The sequence below is a fragment of the Phyllobates terribilis genome, unplaced genomic scaffold (genome assembly GCF_046119375.1).
Source record: "Phyllobates terribilis strain yellow unplaced genomic scaffold, ASM4611937v1 Scaffold_5__5_contigs__length_657084704, whole genome shotgun sequence".
In the NCBI taxonomy this organism is placed as follows: domain Eukaryota; kingdom Metazoa; phylum Chordata; class Amphibia; order Anura; family Dendrobatidae; genus Phyllobates; species Phyllobates terribilis.
The window spans coordinates 375,285,273-375,307,087 of NW_027362765.1; the positions used below are offsets into that span (position 1 = coordinate 375,285,273).

General features: G+C 44.8%; 1 protein-coding gene across 2 annotated transcripts in view; it reads right to left on the minus strand.

Annotated features, from left to right (window-relative positions):
- Positions 1 to 5,150: 5,150 nt before the first annotated feature.
- The window catches only part of LOC141273233 (putative DBH-like monooxygenase protein 2), a 90,056-nt gene continuing 73,391 nt past the window's right edge, over positions 5,151 to 21,815 (minus strand). Inside the window, exons 12-13 of one of the 2 annotated variants that reach the window (XM_073684803.1) lie at positions 16,143 to 16,257; positions 5,151 to 5,859 (exon numbers count right to left, since the gene is read on the minus strand). In XM_073684803.1, the coding sequence (XP_073540904.1) occupies positions 5,773 to 5,859; positions 16,143 to 16,257 (202 nt within the window). In that variant the 3' untranslated portion in view covers positions 5,151 to 5,772. Of the gene's footprint in view, positions 5,860 to 16,142; positions 16,258 to 18,185; positions 18,309 to 21,815 lie in introns of those variants that run through there. The other variant, XM_073684805.1, reaches the window with a different exon arrangement.

Below are 21,815 nucleotides of genomic sequence, written 5' to 3' on the forward strand. Positions count from 1 at the left end.
CCGCAAAAAACGAGCCGTCACATGACTGTCTGCCAAAATCTGGAAAAATTATAGCTCTCAAAATATGGCGATGCAAAAACTAGATTTTACAAAAAATGCGTCTTTTAGTGTGTGACAGCTGTCGGTCATAAAAACCCCATATGATTCTGGCATTGCTGTAATCACACCGACCCGAAGAATAAAGTCGTCTAATCACTTATACCGCACAAGGAACGGCGTCAAAAATAAACTCTTGGGTTAGGATTGGGCTAGGGTTAGGGCTGGGTTTGGGGCTAGGGTTGTGCTGGGGCTAGGGTTGTGCTGGGGCTAAGGTTGTGCTGGGGCTAGGGTTGTGCTGGGGCTAGGGTTGTGCTGGGGCTAGGGTTGTGCTAGGGCTAGGGCTGGGGTTGGGATTTTTTTCAAAAGTAAGAAAAAAAGATGACGATATGGTGACTAGTGTTGAGAGCAAGTGCTCGCTACTTGAGTTTGCATCGGGTGCTCTGGTATGCATTGAGTATCGTGGGTATTTGAGTGACATGCTCGAGTCTCTGCCCCATATGCTTCGCGGCCAAAAAACTTTACGGGGATTGCCTGCCATGCACGAGCGATCCCCGCATGTTTTTTTTGGGTGTCTAATAACCGTGAAACATGCGGAGCAGGGACTCGAGCATGTCACTCAAGCACACGCTGTACATGGTGCATACCTGAGTACCCGATGCAAACTCAAGTAGCGAGCACTTGCGCTCAAGAATAATGACAACTTATTCAATATGATGACCTAATGTAAACAAATTCTGTGCCGTACCTCTGGGTTCAAAATGTTCACTTAATAAAATCCTTGAGGGGTATAGTTTCCAAAATGGGGACACTTGTGGGGGAGCTCCACTGTTTAGGCACATCACAGGCTCTCCAAACGCGACATGGTGTCCGCTAACAAATTGAATGGAAAATCGGCTCAAATTGTTAGCGGACGCCATGTTGCATTTAGAGAGTCCCTGTGTGCCCAAACATTGGAGCTCCCCCACAAGTGACCCCATTTTGGAAACTAGACCCCCCAAGGCACCTATCTAGATGCATAGTGAGCACTTGGAACCCCTAGGTGCTTCACAAATTGATTCGTAAAAATGAAAAAGTGTTTTTTTTTTTTCACTTTTTCATTTTTACGAATCAATTTGTGAAGCACCTGGGGGTTCCAAGTGCTCACTATGCATCTAGAAAGGTGCCTTGGGGGGTCTAGTTTCCAAAATGGGGTCACTTGTGGGGGAGCTCCAAAGTTTGGGCACACAGGGGCTCTCCAAACCGAACATGGCGTCCGCTAATTATTCAAGCAAATTTTACAATCAAAAAGTCAAATGACGCTCCTTCCCTTCCGAGCCCTGCCATGCGCCCAAACAGTGTTTCTTCCCCAAATATTGGGTATCTGCGTGCCCAGAGGAAATTGCACAGCAAATTTTGGTGTTCATTTTTTCTTGTTACCCCTGTGAAAATAAAAAAAATTGGGTCTAAAGTAACATTTTTGTGAAAAAAGTTAAATGTTCATTTTTTTCTTCCACATTCAAAAAATTCCTGTGAAGCACCTGAAGGGTTAATAAAGTTCTTGAATGTGGTTTTGAGCACCTTGAGGGTGCAGTTTTTAGAATGGTGTCACTTTTGGGTATTTTCTGTCATAAAGACCTCTCCAAGTGACTTCAAATGTGATGTGGTCCCTAAAAAAATGGTTTTATAAATTTTGTTGGAAAAATGAGAAATCGCTGGTCAACTTTTAACCCTTATAGCTCCCTAACAAAAAAAAATTTTGGTTCCAAAATTGTGCTGATGTAAAGTAGACATGTGGGAAATGTTATTTATTAACTCTTTTGTGTGACATATCGCTCTGATTTCAGGGCATAAAAATTCAAATTTTGAAAATCGCAAAATTTTCAAAATTTTCGCCAAATTTCCGTTTTTTTCACAAATAAACGCAAGTGATATCGAAGAAATTTTTCCACAATCATGAAGTACAATATGTCATGAAAAAACAGTCTCAGAATCAGGGGGATCCGTTGAAGCGTTCCAGAGTAATTACCTCATAAAGTGACAGTGGTCAGAATTGTAAAAATTGGCCCGTTCATTAACGTGCAAACCACCCGCGGGGCTTAAGGGGTTAAAGTCGTCTAATCAATTATACTGTACAAGGAACAGCTTAAAAAATAAATAAAACCAATTCTTCACCTGCTGCTGATTTGTTCATTCTGCCTCCCAAAGATCGCAGCAAGGTTCGGCTCACATTTATCTTGCGCTCTGCGCTGAGCGCTTACACCGGGGTTTCCATGTAAATCTCTGAAATACATGATTTATATGGAACCCCCAGCAGAAGATTCCCTGTAATGAAGCAGATGTAGGCCACTGTGGATGCCGTCTGGCCTGTGATCCCATGGTGTCCGTCTTCATATTAGGCGTGCATAAAAGTGCCATTGGCCACAGTTTTGTGAACCTCTGAAAAAAAGGATACATCTATACAGAGGCCAGCCAGAGTCTAGAGTAAGGCCGGTTTCACACGTTCTGATATTTCCGGTACCGGAAAAACCAGGAGCGAAGATATCCTTGTCCGCGTGCAATGTGTAGCATATATGTGGAAATCGTGTGATGCCTGTGTGCCGCATCAGGAACACACGTACCAGTGCCTGGGAATCAGCGGTGCAGGTAGCGCTGTTCCCAAGCGCCGGGTGCTGATCGTTGCCCTCATCATTGTCCCCTGCCGGCGATGTGATCAGCGCAAGCAAGGGATAATATTGAGAGTAGTATTTTGCTCCTGCTGTGTCCTGGTGTAAAAATAAGAATAAAATAAAAAAAATCCTTACACTCACCAGTCTTAAGATGTCCTCCTCTGTAATCCACCTGACCGCGCACGTAGGGGAGCAGGTGAGAATAACTCGCTCCAGTGAGCGGGTCCCGGAGCTGCGCTCGGCGAGCGGTGTCCTGCAACACAATCCATCTGACCGCTCCTCTGCATGAGTGTTCAGGTGGATTACAACAGGGGACATCTTTAGACATCCGTGTGTCATCAGTGTGGGATGTTTTGCGGCCTGTGCAGGGCGAAAAAAATTAACATGTCAATATGTTTTGCCCATGGACACATGGTCCGTGGAAACACACTGATATGTGCACAGACCCTTTCATTTGAATGTGTCTATGTGTGTATGTGTCTCTGGTACTCCCAATAGTGTAAAATTCTGTGAGGTACATGTGGTGTGTAGTTTGTAAAATGGGGTCTCTTATAGGGGGTTTTGCTGCTCTGGCACCTTAGGGGCTCTGCCAATGTGACATGGCACCGCCAAACTAGCCCTTCTGAGCTTTGCACTGTGCTTCAGAACTATATTTTGACCACATATGGGGTATCTGCGTGCTCAGGAGAAATTGCACAACAACTTTTGGGGTCCAATTTCTCCTGTTACCCTTGTGAAAATAAAAAAAATGTAGCTAAAAATATAATTTTTTTTTTTAAAAAAGTGATTTATTTATTTTCTCAGCTTTACGTCATAAACTTTTGTGAAACACTTGGGGGTTCAAAGTGCTCACCACATATCTAAATAAGTTCCTTAAGGGGTCAAGTTTCTAAAATGGTGTCACTTGTAGGGTTTCCACTGTCTAGGCACATCAGGGGCTCCCCAAACACGACATGGTGTTCGCTAATTATTCAAGCAAATTTTACATTCAAAAAGTCAAATGGCGCTCCTTCCCTTCCGAGCCCTGCCATGCACCCAAACAGTGGTTTTCCCCCACATGGGGTATCAAGGTGCTCAGGAGGAATTTCACAACATTTTGGGGTCCATTTTTTTCATGTTAATCTTACAAAAATAAAGAAAAAATTCTAAAATAACATTTTTGCGCAAAAACGTTAAATGTTCATTGTTTTCTTCCACATTCCAAAAATTCCTGTGAAACACCTGAAGGGTTAATAAACTTTTTTAAATGTGGTTTTTAGCACCTTGAGGGGTGCAGTTTTTAAAATGGTGTCACTTTTGGGTATTTTCTGTCATAAAGGCCCCTCGAAGTCACTTCAAATGTGATGTGGTCCTTAAAACATTTTTTTTGTAAATTTTGTTGGAAAAATGAGAAATCGCTGGTCAACTTTTAACCCTTATAACTTCCTAACAAAAAAAATGTGGGTTCCAAAATTGTGTTGATGTAAAGTAGACATGTGGGAAATGTTATTTATTAAGTATTTTGTGTGACATATCTCTCTGATTTAAGGGCATGAAAATTCAAGGTTTGTAAATTGCAAAATTTTCACCAAATTTACGATTTTTTCACAAATAAATGCCAGTCATATCAAATAAATTTTACCACAGAATCAGGGGGATCCGTTGAAGCGTTCCAGAGTTATTACCTCATAAATTGAGACTAATCAGAAATGTAACAAATGGCCTGGTCATTACCATGCAAACTAACTCCAGGGGTAAAGGGTTTAACGAAAAATATACCTAAAAAGAGAGTTGGATATTTTAAGAGGTTTTTAGAGTAGAGTGGGGCCCAGCCAAAAATGTCTAACTTGTCGTGGTGGCAAGCTTAAAAAATCTTTTAGCCAAAACAAAAGCTGCAGCTATGTATGTGATATGGTGTTCACTGGGAACTGGTAATGTGAGGACAGGGTGCAGAAGTGGAGTTTTTCCAAGAGTGGGTGGTGGGACTTTGGAAGGTTCGAAAGGTGGAGGTGGAGCTGGGGTGGAGCCTGGTTGGAGTCTCAAGGGGGCCCGAAAATTTTGTCAGTATGGGACCCTGAAATTCCTGTTGGCAGCCCTAGTTGTGACTAATCTGTTATAGTGATGCTCTTCCTATATATTATGTTTCATGCAATGGTTGACAGTATTATTAAGTTCTGCAGAAATATATTAATGTATCCTAAAGCACTTTTGTTGGAGAAAGTGAAGGTAACAGATGTAAGGTGTAGATGCAGGGCACAGAGAGAGTTCATTGTAAGCCACGTCTTGTAGTTTGGAGAAGTTTTTAGGAAGTAAAAGGAAGTTATTTCCAGGATGGAAGTTAGTTGATTGTTGTGGAGAGCAGAAGGAGGAGAGCCGCTTACTAGGGGGTGTGTATAAGGAAGACAGCAGAGGTAGCAAGCAGGAAGGTAACTAAAGAAGGGGAAGTTATACCTGACACAGCCCTTTTCCTTAACATAGGGGGAAGCTTTTTGTTACTCTATCTTTGCACTTTCCAATCTTGAGTTGGAGGATGGAGTGTTGCCATTTTAGGGTAAATTCATTTGAAGATACAAAGACTTGTAATAAAGTCAATCAAAGCAGTACATCTGTATGGAAATTTAATGCACCTTCTTGTATAGCATTATAGAATAGTATCAGGTACCCATTCAGATAATGGGAAATTCCAGTCAGACAACACGTACGTTTTGCTCAAAACTTTGAATTATATTTTATGGGGTAGGATTTCCACCAATCACAAAGATATAGTAGTGCCTTCCTTACATGATACATGGACCAATATTATACTTCTGTCCAACAACAGGGCATTGTCGTCTTTCCTCTATATCATAAAACAGTCGTCTCCCAGCAGTGGCTCATGTCTCCAGCAATTATGCCCTAAAGGTTGATGAGCCAAAGGTTAGAGACACTGCAATAAAAAAGCATCTAGAAGTCCATCAAAAGTTGCATAGTCCAAGCTGTATCCTTTCTTCTCCATACAGGTGACTTTAGATTCCAGATTTTAAAAAAAAGGAAAATTACGTAACTTCTTTAAAGAATTCTTTGTAGTTTGTAGGTAGTTGGACTTCTACTAGGTTGTCCATCTCATTTTCTAGGACTCTGAGGAATCCTCTTCACAGTGGTAAGGAGGAGGTAGAGAGATGGTCGGTAATAAAAGTGTCTCATTTACTCTATTCCCCTGTCAAACAACAAAATACACAGAAAGTATAAGTATATACTCACAGATTCTTACTAATAGTATTCAACGCAAGATCTCTGGTCCCCAAAGTGGCACAATTATGTAAAAGTTCAGCAAAAATAATTTCACAAAGACAACATAAGAAAATTAATGCATGGTCAACCAATGGACAAGATAAATGGTCAACAAGTGGCAAAGATGTATTTTTACTAGTGGAAATTATGTGTAGTCAACCAGGGGACAAGAAGCATGGTCAAAAATGGACAAGATGCATGATCAATAGTGGACAAGATGCATGGTCATCCATGGGTCAAGGTGCCTCACCAACCAATGGACAAGACTCATCTTCAACCAGTGGACATGATGCATGGTCAACCAGAGGAGAAGAGGCATGGTCAAAAAGTGGACAAGATGCATGGTCAACCAGTTGAGAAGATGCATGGTCAACCAGGGGACAAGATGTTTGTTATACCTAAATTCTGACATTATTATGAGGTATCATACCAGTTACCCCTTAGGTCCATTAGTGGACAACCCAATCTAGAGCACACAAATCTGTATATCACATTTTTGGGTAAGGTCACCAATTATATCTCTGTTCTTTACTCATACAGTAAAGTACCAATAACATTTTAGCTTGATGCTTATAATGACTAGAGTAAGCTAGCTATGCACTTAGGAAAAAAGTAATCTAAGCCAGACTTTGTAAAGCAAATATCTTGCGTAAGTCTTCCACCAAAGCATGTGTTACAGAAAAAAAAATTGGGCATTTTGGAGAGAGGTGACCGCTGAATGATCGCTCATTCTCCAACTCTCATTGTGATTCCCTCCACGTGATTCCCTCCAATTCAAATTCTTCACTTTTTTCTACAAAGCCTAGAAAATTCTGCTCCAATAGGGATGAGCGAATTTGCTGAAATTCCATTTGCCAAATTCACTTGAGTTTGATAGAGAAATTCAATTTGCAGTGAATTTATGCAAATTCAATTGCTGGCAAAAGCCATTTATTATTCTTAGATGATTTTTCGAAAGCCATCCACCCCCACCAAAAACCTAAACATTATACTCATCTCGCCCTTCACTTGTCTTGGTGTTGAAGCTCCCTGCCCAGTCCGCCAGTGGCTTCCTTCCTTTGATTTCAGTCTTATCTTCTGTCTTCACTCTTTGGGACCTCCAATGCTTAGTAGGCCTTGCATGAAATCATGACATGCGTTGACACGACATTACTAGAAGACCAGTCAGCACTGGAGGTGCCAAGGATTGAAGCCTTAAGACAGAAGAGAAAACTGGAGTCGTAGGGAGGAAGCGAGCTAGTATAAGATAGGGGGGGAAGCTGTGTAACCAGAAGGTGAGGGACAAGGTGAGAATAACTTTTTAAAAAATAAATAATTTCCTTTACAGCTCTGAAAGGAATCAAGCAAATGGAATCGCAAAAAAAATTGTGTCGGTTAATCTTAATTTTTTTGTGAAATTCAAAGCAAATTCAAATTCAGATGATTCGCTCATCTCTATGCTCCATTTTTATAAAATTATTTTTTTTTCTGATATAATCCCTAAAGAATCATTGGCTCTGCCCATGACAATCTTCTCCTTCCTCAACCATCAATCAATACTTCTCCAGTGCTTCCCCTCTCCTTGGAAACCTCCTCTCTCATTTCTTCTGTTATTCTCCAAGTTATAGACCACATCCTCATCACAGGCATATAACCTGGTGTAGAGTGTCACGACTGTTAAACCTGCACCGTCTTACGCTGCCCCTTCTGTAGGAGAGACTGAGAAGATGTCATCGAGCTTCTCCAGAATGGAGTGGGCAAGCAGATGAAAAAGAGACTGGTTTGATGTTTTATTACAGGCACCTTTTTTATAAGTTCTTGTTTAGACAGTCCAGATTTTTAAGAAGTCATCAATAGTGTTGAGCATTCCGATACTGAAATATCGGGTATCGGCCGATATTCACTGTATCGGAATTCCGATACTTAATTCCGATACTTTTATAATATCGAATACCGGAATCGGAAGTTCCCATAATGCCTGCGCTCTGCAGTGTCTCTGAAGGATGACAAGCTGGATGGCAGCGCTCAGCTGCGATCCAGCTTGTCATCAGAATGCCATCCCAGCGTGGGAGAATTCTCCTGATTGTTTAAAAGCCGGCGCGCGGTAAAAAGCCGCCGGCTTTTAAACAATCACGCAGCCCCATACTGCTTCCCCGCAGCCTCCCACCCCGATCCTCCGCTCCCCTCGCCACCTCCAATCCCAATCGTAAATTAGGACCGGGCGGGGAGCGCAGCACCAAGGAGCGAAGGACCCGGGCGGGGAAGCCGGCAGTGAAAAGACTTCACCGCCGGCTTTCCCGTTCTGTGCTGCGCTTTCCCGCCGGTTATTTCAAATGAACAGCTGAGGTATCAGGTGATGCCGATCAGCTGTTCATTTGAAGTAGCCGCGGTGCCCTCAGAGGGTTCATGTGAGTTCATGCTTGACTGCATGAACTCACATGAACTTTCCCACGGCCGCACAGGTCAGCCTCACCTCCCAGACCCGTCATGATTAGTGTGTGCGGGGTGTGTGTGTGTGCGGGGTGTGTGTGCGGGTGTGTGTGCGGGGTGTGTGTGTGCGGGGTGTGTGTGTGCGGGTGTGTGTGTGCGGGTGTGTGTGTGCGGGTGTGTGTGTGCGGGTGTGTGTGCGGGTGTGTGTGCGGGCAGACATAGGCCGATGTGACACTACTACTCCCATCGGCCTATGTCTGTCCCCCGTCCACTCCTGCCAGCAGGATCAGCTCGATGGGAGCAGTAGTTCCCATCAGCCTGATCCTGCTATTTAAATTGCCCTACTGTGTCCCCAATAAATTTTAAATACATGTCATTGGTGGCCAGTGGTTACCTAAAAGAAATTAGTTCATACATTACCTGTCCCCGCCGATCGCCACCTAAAATAAAGTAAAAAATAAAAAACTACACCTATACTCACCTAGACACCTAATTCCCCGAAGCCATCGATCTCCTGTAATAAAATATAAAATAATAAACCACAACCTTATCCTTACCCCTCCGTAGTAGTCCACGAGTGTCCCACGAAGATCTCCAGTTCAGAGCAGCCACATAGAATGTGACCGCTCTGAACCGCTGCCGCCGCTAGAATGACGGGGCCGTAAGGGTTCACCGGAGTTCAGGCAGCGCTGCTCCGGTTAGCTCCTTTACGGCACTGCTGTATCGTGAGAAATTCCCACGGTACAGCACTGCCGTAAAGGAGGTCTCCGGAGCTGCGCTGCCTGAATGCACTCCGGTGACCTCAGTCAGTGGCTCCCGCTGCCGGGAGCGGACGTGTTCCCGGCAGCGTGAGCTTACAGCAGCCATGCACAGCTGTCACCATCTCCAGATGTGACAGCTGTGCATGGGAGATCAGCGCAGGAACGTGGACAGGTAACTATTTTTTTTTTAGTAAACTAAGAATTAAATAAAATGGTGTTTTATTTCAAATAAATTATTTTTTTCTGGGTGTAGTGTGTTTTTTCTTTTTAACACTTTGTAGGTTAGTAATGGGGGTGTCATATAGACGGCCATCATTACTAACCTGGGCTTCATGGCAGCTGGCGCTGACATGAACCCCACCACTATTACCCCCTGCCACCGCACCAGGGCAGCGTGGAAGAGCGAGGCTAAGTGCCAGAATTGGCGCATCCTATGGATGCGCCATTTCTGGGGCGGCTGACGGCTGGTGTTTCTAGCCTGGGAGGGGGCCAATATTCATGGCACCCTTCCTGAGCTATTAATATCAGCCCCCAGCTGTCTGCCTAGCCTTTGCTAGCTATTAAAATAGAGGGGACCCCACGTCATTTTTTTTTGGGGGGTCCCCCATTTTAATAGCTAGTAAAGGCTAGGTATTCAGCTGGGGGCTGATATTAGTAGCCTGGGAAGCTCCGTGGGTTTTACCCCCTTCCCAGGCTTCAAACATCTGCCCCAGCCGTCTGCTTAACCTCCGCTAGAGACTAAAATTATGGGGGATCCCACGCCATTTTTTTTTTAAATAAATCCTTTATTTTAACACTAAATGACATTTGAGGACTTAATAAAGATGCAGTCCCTAAATTATTATTTATTTTTTAATAAATTTTTCCCAAAACTTTTGACGTGGGCTTCGCCATATTTTTGTATGCCAGCCAGGTACAGCATCCAGCTTCTATGAACGCGCCATTTTCCGGGGCGGCCGCGGACTGCAATTTTCAGCGGGGGGGGGAGGGCAAAAAGCTTGGGCCTCCCTGCGCTGCAGATTCCATCCCCCAGCTGCCTAGTTGTACCTGGCTGGACACAAAAATAGGGAGAAGCTCCACGTTTTTTTTTTTTTAATTATTTCATGAAATTCATGGAATAATTAAGAAAAAAAGGGCTTCCCTATATTGTTGTGTCCGGCTAGGTACAAATAGGCAGCTGGTGGTTGGGGGCAGCCCGTTCCTGCCTGCTGTACCTGGCTGGACACAAATATAGTGTGAAGCCCCACGTCAATTTTTTTTTAATTATTTCAGGAAATTCATGAAATAATTAAAAAAAAATTATGTGGGGCTTCGCCCTATAATTGTGTCCAGCCAGGTACAGCAGGCAGGAACGGGCTGCCCCCAACCACCAGCTGCCTATTTGTACCTAGCCGGACACAACAATATAGGGAAGCCCTTTTTTTCTTAATTATTCCATGAATTTCATGAAATAATTAAAAAAAAAAATGTGTGGCGCTTCGCCCTATTTTTGTGTCCAGCCAGGTACAACTAGGCAGCTGGGGGCTGGAATCTGCAGCGCAGGGAGACCCAAGCTTTCTGGGTCCCACCCGCTGCAAATTGCAGTCCGCAGCCGCCCCGGAAAATGGCGCGTTCATAGAAGCGCCATCTTCTGGCGCTGTACCCAACTCATCCAGGGCCCTGGTGCGGTGGCTCACTGGGTAATAAAGGGGTTAAGGCCAGCTTGGCATTATCCGCTGGCCCTAAGCCCGAAATTCATGGGGTCACGCCAATATTAGACATGACCGCCATGAATTTCTAGTAAAGTATTTAAAAAAAACACAAACACCCAGAAAAAAGTCCTTTAATTGAAATAAAGACACAATTCTTTATTGTTCTAAATTAAACCATACTTACCGCCACACCCATTCCAGCTGAAGCCAACGATCTCCTGCAATAAAAGTAAAATAATAAAGCAACCTCATCCTTACCTTTCCATGGTTCCCAGGACAGCTTCAGCTCTGCTACATCGAGATGACAGGCTGGACCGCAGCAGAACGCTGCCATCCAGCCTGTCATCCCGCGGACACTGAGAAGCGCAGGCATGCTTGCGCTCCTCAGTGTCTTTCTGTGACGTCATCCAGATGAGCCGAGGTCATGTCCAATGAACTCAGCTCACCTCATGCACGTCACTGACAGCGTGGGAAAATTCTCCTGCACTCAGCGCTTCAGCGTGAGAATTCTCCCACGCTGTCAGTGACGTGCATGAGGTGCGCCGAGTTCATGGGACATGACCTCACCTCATGCACGTCACTGACAGCGTGGGAAAATTCTCACGCTGAAGCGCTGAGTGCAGGAGAATTCTCCCACGCTGTCAGTGACGTACATGAGGTGAGCCGAGTTCATTGTCGGCTCATCTGGATGCCGTCACAGCCAGACACTGAGGAGTGGAAGTATGCCTGCGCTTCTCAGTGTCTGCGGGATGACAGGCTGGATGGCAGCGTTCTGCTGCGGTCCAGCCTGTCATCTCGATGTAGCAGAGCTGGAGCCGTCGTGGGAGCCATGGAAAGGTAAGGATGAGGTTGCTTTATTATTTTTCTTTTATTGCAGGAGATCGTTGGCTTCAGCTGGAATGGGCGTGATGGTAAGTATGGTTTAATTTAGAACAATAAAGAATTGTGTGTTTATTTCAATTAAAGGACTTTTTTCTGGGTGTTTGTGTTTTTTTTAAATACTTTACTAGAAATTCATGGTGGTCATGTCTAATATTGGCGTGACCCCATGAATTTCGGGCTTAGGGCCAGCTGATAATGCCAAGCTGGCCTTAACCCCTTTATTACCCAGTGAGCCACCGCACCAGGGCCCTGGATGAGTTGGGTACAGCGCCAGAAGATGGCGCTTCTATGAACGCGCCATTTTCCGGGGCGGCTGCGGACTGCAATTTGCAGCGGGTGGGGCCCAGAAAGCTTGGGCCTCCCTGCGCTGCAGATTCCAGCCCCCAGCTGCCTAGTTGTACCTGGCTGGACACAAAAATAGGGCGAAGCTCCACGTTTTTTTTTTTTTAAATTCATGAAATTCATGGAATAATTCAGAAAAAAAGGGCTTCCCTATATTGTTGTGTCCGGCTAGGTACAAATAGGCTGCTGGTGGTTGGGGGCAGCCCGTTCCTGCCTGCTGTACCTGACTGGACACAAATATAGGGCGAAGCCCCACATCAATTTTTTTAAATTATTTCATGAATTTCCTGAAATGATTTAAAAAAAATTGACGTGGGGCTTCGCACTATATTTGTGTCCAGCCAGGTACAGCAGGCAGGAACGGGCTGCCCCCAACCACCAGCTGCCTATTTGTACCTGGTTGGACACAACAATATAGGGAAGCCCTTTTTTTCTTAATTATTTCATGAATTTCATGAAATAATTAAAAAAAAAAAATACGTGAAGCTTCTCCCTATTTTTGTGTCCAGCCAGGTACAACTAGGCAGCTGGGGGATGGAATCTGCAGCGCAGGGAGGCCCAAGCTTTCTGCCCCCCCCCTCCCCCCGCTGAAAATTGCAGTGCGCAGCCACCCCGGAAAATGGCGCGTTCATAGAAGCTGGATGCTGTACCTGGCTGGCATACAAAAATATGGCGAAGCCCACGTCAAAAGTTTTGGGAAAAATTAATTAAAAAATAAATAATAATTTAGGGACTGCATCTTTATTAACTCCTCAAATGTCATTTAGTGTTAAAATAAAGGACTTATTTTAAAAAAAATTGACGTGGGGCTTCGCCCTATATTTGTGTCCAGCCAGGTACAGCAGGCAGGAACAGGCTGCCCCCAACCACCAGCTGCCTATTTGTACCTGGCCGGACACAACAATATAGGGAAGCCCTTTTTTAAAAAAATTATTTCATGAAATAATTAAAAAAAAATTGACGTGGGGCTTCGCACTATATTTGTGTCCAGCCAGGTACAGCAGGCAGGAATGGGCTGCCCCCAACCACCAGCTGCCTATTTGTACCTGGTTGGACACAACAATATAGGGAAGCCCTTTTTTTCTTAATTATTCCATGAATTTCATGAAATAATTTTAAAAAAAAATGCGTGGGGCTTCGCCCTATTTTTGTGCCCAGCCAGATACAACTAGGCAGCTGGGGGCTGGAATCCGCAGCGCAGGGAGACCCAAGCTTTCTGGGCCACCCCCGCTGCAAATTGCAGTCCGCAGCCGCCCCAGAAAATGGCGCGTTCATAGAAGCGCCATCTTCTGGCGCTGTACCCAACTCATCCAGGGCCCTGGTGCGGTGGCTCACTGGGTAATAAAGGGGTTAAGGCCAGCTTGGCATTATCAGCTGGCCCTAAGCCCAAAATTCATGGGGTCACGCCAATATTAGACATGACCACCATGAATTTCTAGTAAAGTATTTAAAAAAACACAACACCCAGAAAAAAGTCCTTTAATTGAAATAAACACACAATTCTTTATTGTTCTAAATTAAACCATACTTACCACCACGCCCATTCCAGCTGAAGCCAACGATCTCCTGCAATAAAAGTAAAATAATAAAGCAACCTCATCCTTACCTTTCCATGGCTCCCACGACAGCTTCAGCTCTGCTACATCGAGATGACAGGCTGGACCGCAGCAGAACGCTGCCATCCATCCTGTCATCCCGCAGACACTGAGAAGCGCAGGCATACTTCCACTCCTCAGTGTCTGGCTGTGACGGCATCCAGATGAGCCGAGGTCATGTCCAATGAACTCCGCTCACTTCATGTACGTCACTGACAGCGTGGGAAAATTCTCCTGCACTCAGCACTTCAGCGTGAGAATTTTCCCACGCTGTCAGTGACGTGCATGAGGTGAGCTGAGTTCATTGGACATGACCTCACCTCATGTATGTCACTGACAGCGTGGGAGAATTCTCACGCTGAAGCGCTGAGTGCAGGAGAATTTTCCCACGCTGTCAGTGACGTGCATGAGGTGAGCTGAGTTCATTGGACATGAACTCGGCTCATCTGGATGACGTCACAGAGAGACACTGAGGAGCGCAAGCATGCCTGCGCTTCTCAGTGTCTGCGGGATGACAGGCTGGATGGCAGCTTTCTGCTGCGGTCCAGCCTGTCATCTCGATGTAGCAGAGCTGGAGCTGTCCTGGGAACCATCGAAAGGTAAGGATGAGGTTGCTTTATTATTTTTCTTTTATTGCAGGAGATCGTTGGCTTCAGCTGGAATGGGCGTGATGGTAAGTATGGTTTAATTTAGAACAATAAAGAATTGTGTCTTTATTTCAATTAAAGGACTTTATTCTGGGTGTTTGTGTTTTCTTTTAACTTTGACTATGGGGTTAGTAATAGGGGTGTCTTATAGACGCCTCTCCATTACTAACCTGGGCTTGATGTCAGCTGGCATTATAAGCTGACATCAACCCCAACCCTATTACCCCCTGCCACCGCACCAGGGCAGCGTGGAAGAGCGAGGCTAAGTGCCAGAATTGGCGCATCCTATGGATGCGCCATTTCTGGGGCGGCTGACGGCTGGTGTTTCTAGCCTGGGAGGGGGCCAATATTCATGGCTCCCTTCCTGGGCTATTAATATCAGCCCCCAGCTGTCTGCCTAGCCTGTGCTAGCTATTAAATTAGGGGGGACCCCACGTCATTTTTTTGGGGGGGTCCCCCATTTTAATAGCTAGTAAAGGCTAGGTATTCAGCTGGGGGCTGATATTAGTAGCCTGGGAAGCTCCGTGGGTATTACCTCCTTCCCAGGCTTCAAACATTTGCCCCAGCTGTCTGCTTAACCTCCGCTAGAGCCTAAAATTAAGGGGAACCCCACGCCAATTTTTTTTTAAATAAATCCTTTATTTTAACACTAAATGACAAGTACAGTAATCAACACTGTCACTGTACTTCATATATATGTGACTGACATGTTTCTATCTATCTAATCTATGTGTGATTCTCTATTCCTTCTATTCTAAATTGTCGGGTACAGATGCTGAATTGCCGGCCGGCTTTCTTAAAGAGACGGTGCATGAAAACACTATTATTTTTTTAAATAAATCCTTTACACTAAATGACAAGTTCTGTAAGCAACACTGTCACTGTACTTCTTATATATGTGACTGACATGTTTCTATCTATCTAATCTATGTGTGAAGCTCTATTCTGTCTGTTATAAATTGTCGGGTACAGATGCTGAATTGCCGGCCGGCTTTTTTAAAGAGACGGTGCACGAAAACACTAATATTTTTTTTAATAAATCCTTTACACTAAATGACAAGTACAGTAAGCAACACTGTCACTGTACTTCATATATATGTGACTGACATGTTTCTATCTATCTAATCTATGTGTGAAGCTCTATTCTTTCTGTTGTAAATTGTCGGGTACCGGTGAATGCCGCTGATGAATTGCCGGCTTTTCATGTCATTCTACATTATTCTTAGTTGTTTTACTTCATGTAGAATTAACCTACAAGGAAAGAAAGGGTTTATTTTCATTCCGATATTTGTGTCCCATTGACTTGCATTGGTTTCCGGTATCGGAATCGGCGATATCCGATACTTTTTGGGTATCGGCCCGATCCAATCCGATACGATATTTCCTGATATCGGAAGGTATCGCTCAACACTAGTCATCAATGCAACAGAAGTAGGCCAAGAGTTTGTCATTTTCCAGTTTAGCCATGAAAAGGTTGCCATACTTGGGTGCTATATTGCTGCCCATAGCAGTTCCTGTACGGTACCAAAACCTTTTTCTTTTCTTATTACGGGTGCAGGCACCAAATAAGAGAATGTACTAGACTTTGCCAAGGAAGAAAAGTGATTGAAGGAAGGAAATAAGGGCTGAATATATCTGTACACCCAATATTTCTTTTTGGGTAGCGAGGGGAGTAACCCATTGAATCATTGAGGTAGTTTAATAATAAGTGATAGATTGAACAATGATTGATTAGAGATTTGTTTTCCTACATCTTACACATGGTTGTCCCGGTTGGAGGACTTAAAGATGAGTCTTATCCAACCTGGAAGAATGGTGAAGACTATGAGAAGTCAGGAGATTGCATTGCTAACCATATAAAACAAGGGAATACTTTACCAACCTCCCGTCTTTCAGCCATTGCCAGATGAGTCACTTCCATGACTGCTTTCTGGGCATTCGCCTTGCTTTCATCATCCCATTCAAAAGCATTAACGTTTAAGATTGCGTCCATTATGCTGAAAGATACAATGGCAACTTGTGGGTGGGAGAGGTCATTGTTCAACAATCATAACACCAGGACGCTTCAGGACTGTTTTTAAGACTTTTCAAGACTCTTCACAAGGACACAGACCAGTGACTTCTTCTGGAATGATCGATGCTGCTGTTACGCCAATCTCCTGAGTTAAAGTATCTCCTCCCATCAAAGTTTTTATCCTCTTAATATATTGCAGTCATCATATAATTTTAACACTGTGTACTTACAATTGCTCATTTTGACTTTCTACCCGGCTAATTCTTCTCTTTTCCAGTTAGGTATATGACATCACATGATTAAAGGAGGAAAAAGGGGTGGAAACACCAAGTGCAATAGGGTCTTATCTGTTGGAGGAATTGGTCTAGGTGGGAGTTGTACAATTGTGGTTCTCCTGATGAAGAAGTTGCTTCAACTTCGACATCTGTTGAGAATAAATCCCCACTACATCCTCTGGATTTCTTGAATCTAGCACAGCAGCGGAGACTACTACTCCTATCCTCCTACCAATTGATCACATGGTCCAGGTCAGTGCGAATCTCTAACTTTTCGGCATCCCCGGCGACTTTTGATCACCCAGGGCAGCACGACGTCATCTGTGCGTCCTGCTCATCTTTAGTTGGGACCTGTGGATTTAATTTTTGCTCATGCTTTCACAATTGGAGCCGTCAGAACTTTCTCATCTTTATATAGCTTCACTATATGACATCCGGCTTTTTTTTTTGTCTGTATAAGGCCGTGTTCACACGTCGCAGAAATACTGTGTTTTTTGTTTTCTACAAATGTCTGCAACAAACCTGCAACAAACTCCACAATAATCTTTTCCTCCTTATTTGATGCGTTTTTGGTGCAGATGTGAAGCCGCGTTTTTAATGTGGTTTTTATAGTACAGAAAAGCTTTGGTTCTGCACTTAATAAAGCAACTACAGTTTTTTACATGCCTTTTTTTTAGGCTCCACATAGAAGACAAGAGAGAGAAAAAAAGCACCAAAACCGCACAGTTCAGCAGCATCTTTAGACCACAGCGGGCGCAGTTTTCATGAAATCACATCCACTTTGCTTGGATAGTGAAACACAGCAGATTTTTTTTGCAAAAAAAGCAGCAGAAAATACGCAGCATTTATGCTACATGTGAACAAGGTCTAAATTTCGAAGCACAGTGAATGTGATTCCATGAAATCTCCGCCCTGCCGAACTCTGCAGTTCTAGGGCATTTTTTCTCTATATGCTTCTTCTGAAAAAAAAAAAAAACGCATTTTAAGCGCAGAATCAAATCTTTTCTGTACTATTAAAAAAGCGTTAAAAACTTTGCTTCATATCCGCCCCAAAATCGCATTCAATAAAAGTAAAACACATGAAAAAATGCATCAATAATAACACGCAATAATCAGTGAAGATTGTTATTGCATCGTGTGGTGCGGACACCTGCAGAAAAAAAGCACCAGAAAGATCGCAGCATTTATGCTACATGTGAACATGGACTCAGCATTACAGTTTAATTACATTATTACATGTCAGTGTTATTTGCTGATTTTTGATGTTTGTTCTTTTCTTAAAAAAACTTATTAAAAATTAAAAAAAATTTCATTATCAAATATTTTTCGTTTTTTAGTAATTTTATAGGATGAAAAAATCTCGTATTCTCCCTCTAGAATACAAATACGCACATTGCACATAGCAGTGTATTTCTATCAGTATAATCTGTCTGTAGAGTTAGAGCAAGTACACAAAATTCTCCCCATTACAATATCAGAGCTTGTGGCTCAGTAACTTAAGTGTTTGCCTGTAATGTTAAGGTTATTGGTTCGAGACCTGGGGAGGATCACAGAACAAAAAATAAATTTTTATAATGGCTTATTATTTTTATTATTTTTCCAACTTTTATAGGAACAAAAAAAATGTTTCTTCACTTCAGTATACAGGGACCATAGAAATACATTGTTATACACAGACATAACGAGTGTTCCAAAATCAGACATTTCTTCCATTTTCATTCCGTTGCGGTGTGTCGGTCAAGCTATTCACACTAGGTGTCTGTGAAGAATAATATTAGCAAATTACAGGCCTGCTATTTAAAATTGTGGTTCTCTGTCAGACATACGACATATAACTGCGTTCCAAAATCAGCCATTTCTCGTGAACGTGGAAAATATTGTCCTCCATTAAAAATGGCCTCGTGCGTGGCAACAGACGGAGAAGTGGACTTGATGGTGATGGTGCATGCAGAGGCCGAGGGCAAGCTAAAATTGTGCCACAACAAACACCCATATCTTGTCGCTCAACCTTCCTGTCCCATTTACTAGAGGACCGCAGAACACCACTATTGAACACAGAGCAGTGTGAAAAGGTTATTGATTGGATAGCAGATAATGTTTCCAGTCACTTAGCCACCACCATCACCACCCTGTCTCCACATGGTCAAGTCTCAGAAGCCGTGAGTCTGGACTGCATATTCCTCACCCTGATCCTCCTTCCTCCCACCATGATGAGTGCCCAGAGACAACTGATCCCACACTTAGACACTCCAAAGAGCTGTTCACTTTTCCATTTGTAGATTCGGGCCTCTCGCACGGCCAGCTTCAAGCAAGTCAAGAGGAGAACACGTGTAGCGATGCCCAAATATTGGAGCAGCCACAGTCACATGAAGGCAACAGTGGGAAAGTGCAATTACTGTCGCAAGAGGTGGATGATGATGATGATGAGACACAATTGCCAAAAAGTCAGGAAGAGGACCAGGGTGCGGAAGTGGAAAACGAGGTGGTGGATGATATAGAAACTGACCCAACCTGGCAGGGGGATATACAGAGCGAGGACATCAGCACACAGGGGGAGGGAGGCGTAGCACCACAACAGGCAGGAAGAAGAAGTGTGATGGCCGCAGACAGAAGACGGGAAAGCATTCCTCGTAATGCCAACACGACAGAAGTTTCCAGTACAACTGTTAGGTCTTCCCGAGTCTAGTTATTTTTTAAAGACTGTGCCAATAACCTCAAAAAGGCCATTTGCACCACCTGCCATGCCAGCATCAGCAGGGGTAGCAAAACTACCAGCCTGACCACCACCAGCATGATCAGGCACATGGCAGCAGAGCACCCGACTAAGTGGGCCAAACTCCAGGGTACACCAACAGTGTCTGTGGGTGACACCACTGCTTGTCCCGTTGTTGTGCGTGCACACCAATACCCTGTCCATGGCGCATGCCAAGATGCCTCCCGCCCTGCACCTCTCGTTGAACACTCTCAACTAGCACCATCAGCAAGCACGTCCATGTCCTTGTCCCAGTGCAGCGTTCAGTTGTCCCTACCCCAGTTCTTGGAATGCAAGCACAAATACACAGCCAATGCCCCACAGGCCACACTAATAAATTCACACATTTCACAAATGCTTGAGCTTGAAATGTTGTCTTTTAGGCTCATGGAGACGGAAGCTTTCCGCAACCTGATGGCGGCGGCTTTCCCTCGGTACTCGGTCCCCTGCTGCCACTATTTCTCCCAGTGTGCCAACCCGCATTACACGAGCACGTGTCCCACAACATTAGACGCGCTCTCAGCAATGCAGTTACCGGGGAAGTCCACCTAACCTCGGACACGTGGACAAGTTCTTGTGGGCAAGGACGGTACATCTCGCTGACAGCACACTGGGTTAATATAGTGGAAGCCGGGACCCAGTCGGACCTTGGGACGGAACACGTCCTCCCGATACCGAGGATTGCGGGCCCTGGGTCAATCAAGGTTGCCCCCACATTCTACAGCTTCTGCACCTCCTCCTCTTCAGCCTTCATATCCGAAATGACCACATCAGTCATAAGCTGGAAGCATTGCAGCACTGCCTCGGCCAAGCGGCAACAGGCTGTGCTAAAGCTAATATGCTTAGGTGACAAACCGCACAACGCAGAAGAGTTGTGGACACCTCTGAAAGAGAAGGCAGATCTGTGGCTGACACTGCTGACCCTACAGCCAGGCATGGTGGTGTGTGAAAATGGCCGGAACCTGGTGGTGGCTTTGAGGCGAGTTGAGCTCACACACGCACCATGCCTGGCCCATGTGCTTAACCTCGTGGTTCAGCGGGTTTCTCGAAACCTACCTTGATCTGTCGGATCTGCTTGTCAAAGTACGCCGCCTGTGTGCCCATTTTAGAAAGTCACCTACAGCTTTCGCCGCCCTTGCCGTGCTTCAGCAGCGTTTGCAGCTTTCGGCTCACCGACTGGTGTGTAATGCCCCCATGCGTTGGAACTCTGCACTGCAGATGTTGGGAAGGATTTGTAAGCAGAAGAGGGCAGTTGTTGACTACCAGCATCAACATGGCCGTTGGTATTCAGTTCAGACTAACACCTAAAACCTTAGGAGTGGACATGGATGTCAGACATCTGTACCATCCTCCAAAACTTTGAGGACTCCACCAAGATGGTGAGCGGTGATGACGCCATAATTAGCGTCACCATCCCGCTTCTCTGTCTTCGGAAATGCTCTGTGCTCACAAAGAGGATGCATTGCAGGTGGAGCACGATGAGATGGAGCAAGGAACCATACAGGGTGATTACACACAGCCAAGCCTCATCTCATCCCAACGTGGATTGGGTGACAATGAGGAAGAGGAGGAGGAGGAGGAAGACGCTGCGCTATAGACGGTACTACCGGCACAACTGTCATACCGTCTATTCAGCGTGGATGGCCTGAGGACAGGGAGGAGGAGGAAGAGGATGAGGAGGAGAGCATAGTTAGTCCTCTTGGTGAGGACATGGAAGTCTTGCCTCTTTGCAGTCTGGCACACATGGCTGAGTTTATGTGACGCTGCCTTTCCTGTGACCCTCGTGTAGTCAAAATTTTGGTTGGTGACACTTCTAGACCCACGCTACAAGGAGAACTTTCTGTCTCTTATTCCCTAGCAGGACAGGCCTAATAAAATGGGGCTGTACCAGAAGGCCCTTGTTGCGGAATTATTTAAAAAATTCTCATCCGAAAACGCTGGCGGCAGAGGTCACAGTTCGGTGGACAACCAAGGAGTACAGGCGAGAGAGACACAACTCCAATCCATCTGAGGCAGGGGAACACTGTCAAAGTTCTGGGACAGTTTTATCAGACCCTCCCATCGCACAGGCCCTGAGGCGCGGGGTACTCTCACAAGGAGTGCAAAGTTTCGGAAGATGCTGAGGGAGTACCTTGCCGACTGTACCAAGGTCCTCAGTGATTCCGCTGTGCCTTATAATTATTGGGTATCCAAGCTGGACACTTGGAATGAGCTCGCTCTGTACGCCTTGGAGGTCCTGGCCTGCCCTGCCGCTAACGTTTTAGCAGAGCGGGTTTTTAGTGCCACTGGTGGAATTATGACCGATAAGAGCAGCCGCCTGTCAACTGAAAATGCTGACAGACTGACTCTTATAAAAATGAACAAGGGCTAGATTGGGCCAGACTTCTCAACACCACCGAATGATAGCAGCGTAACATAAACTCCAATTCAGTGTCTTTTTTTTGAGCGGTCTAACTCTATTCCCATGCACCTTTATCTTCACACCCACACATGGGTATACGCTTCCTGATTTTG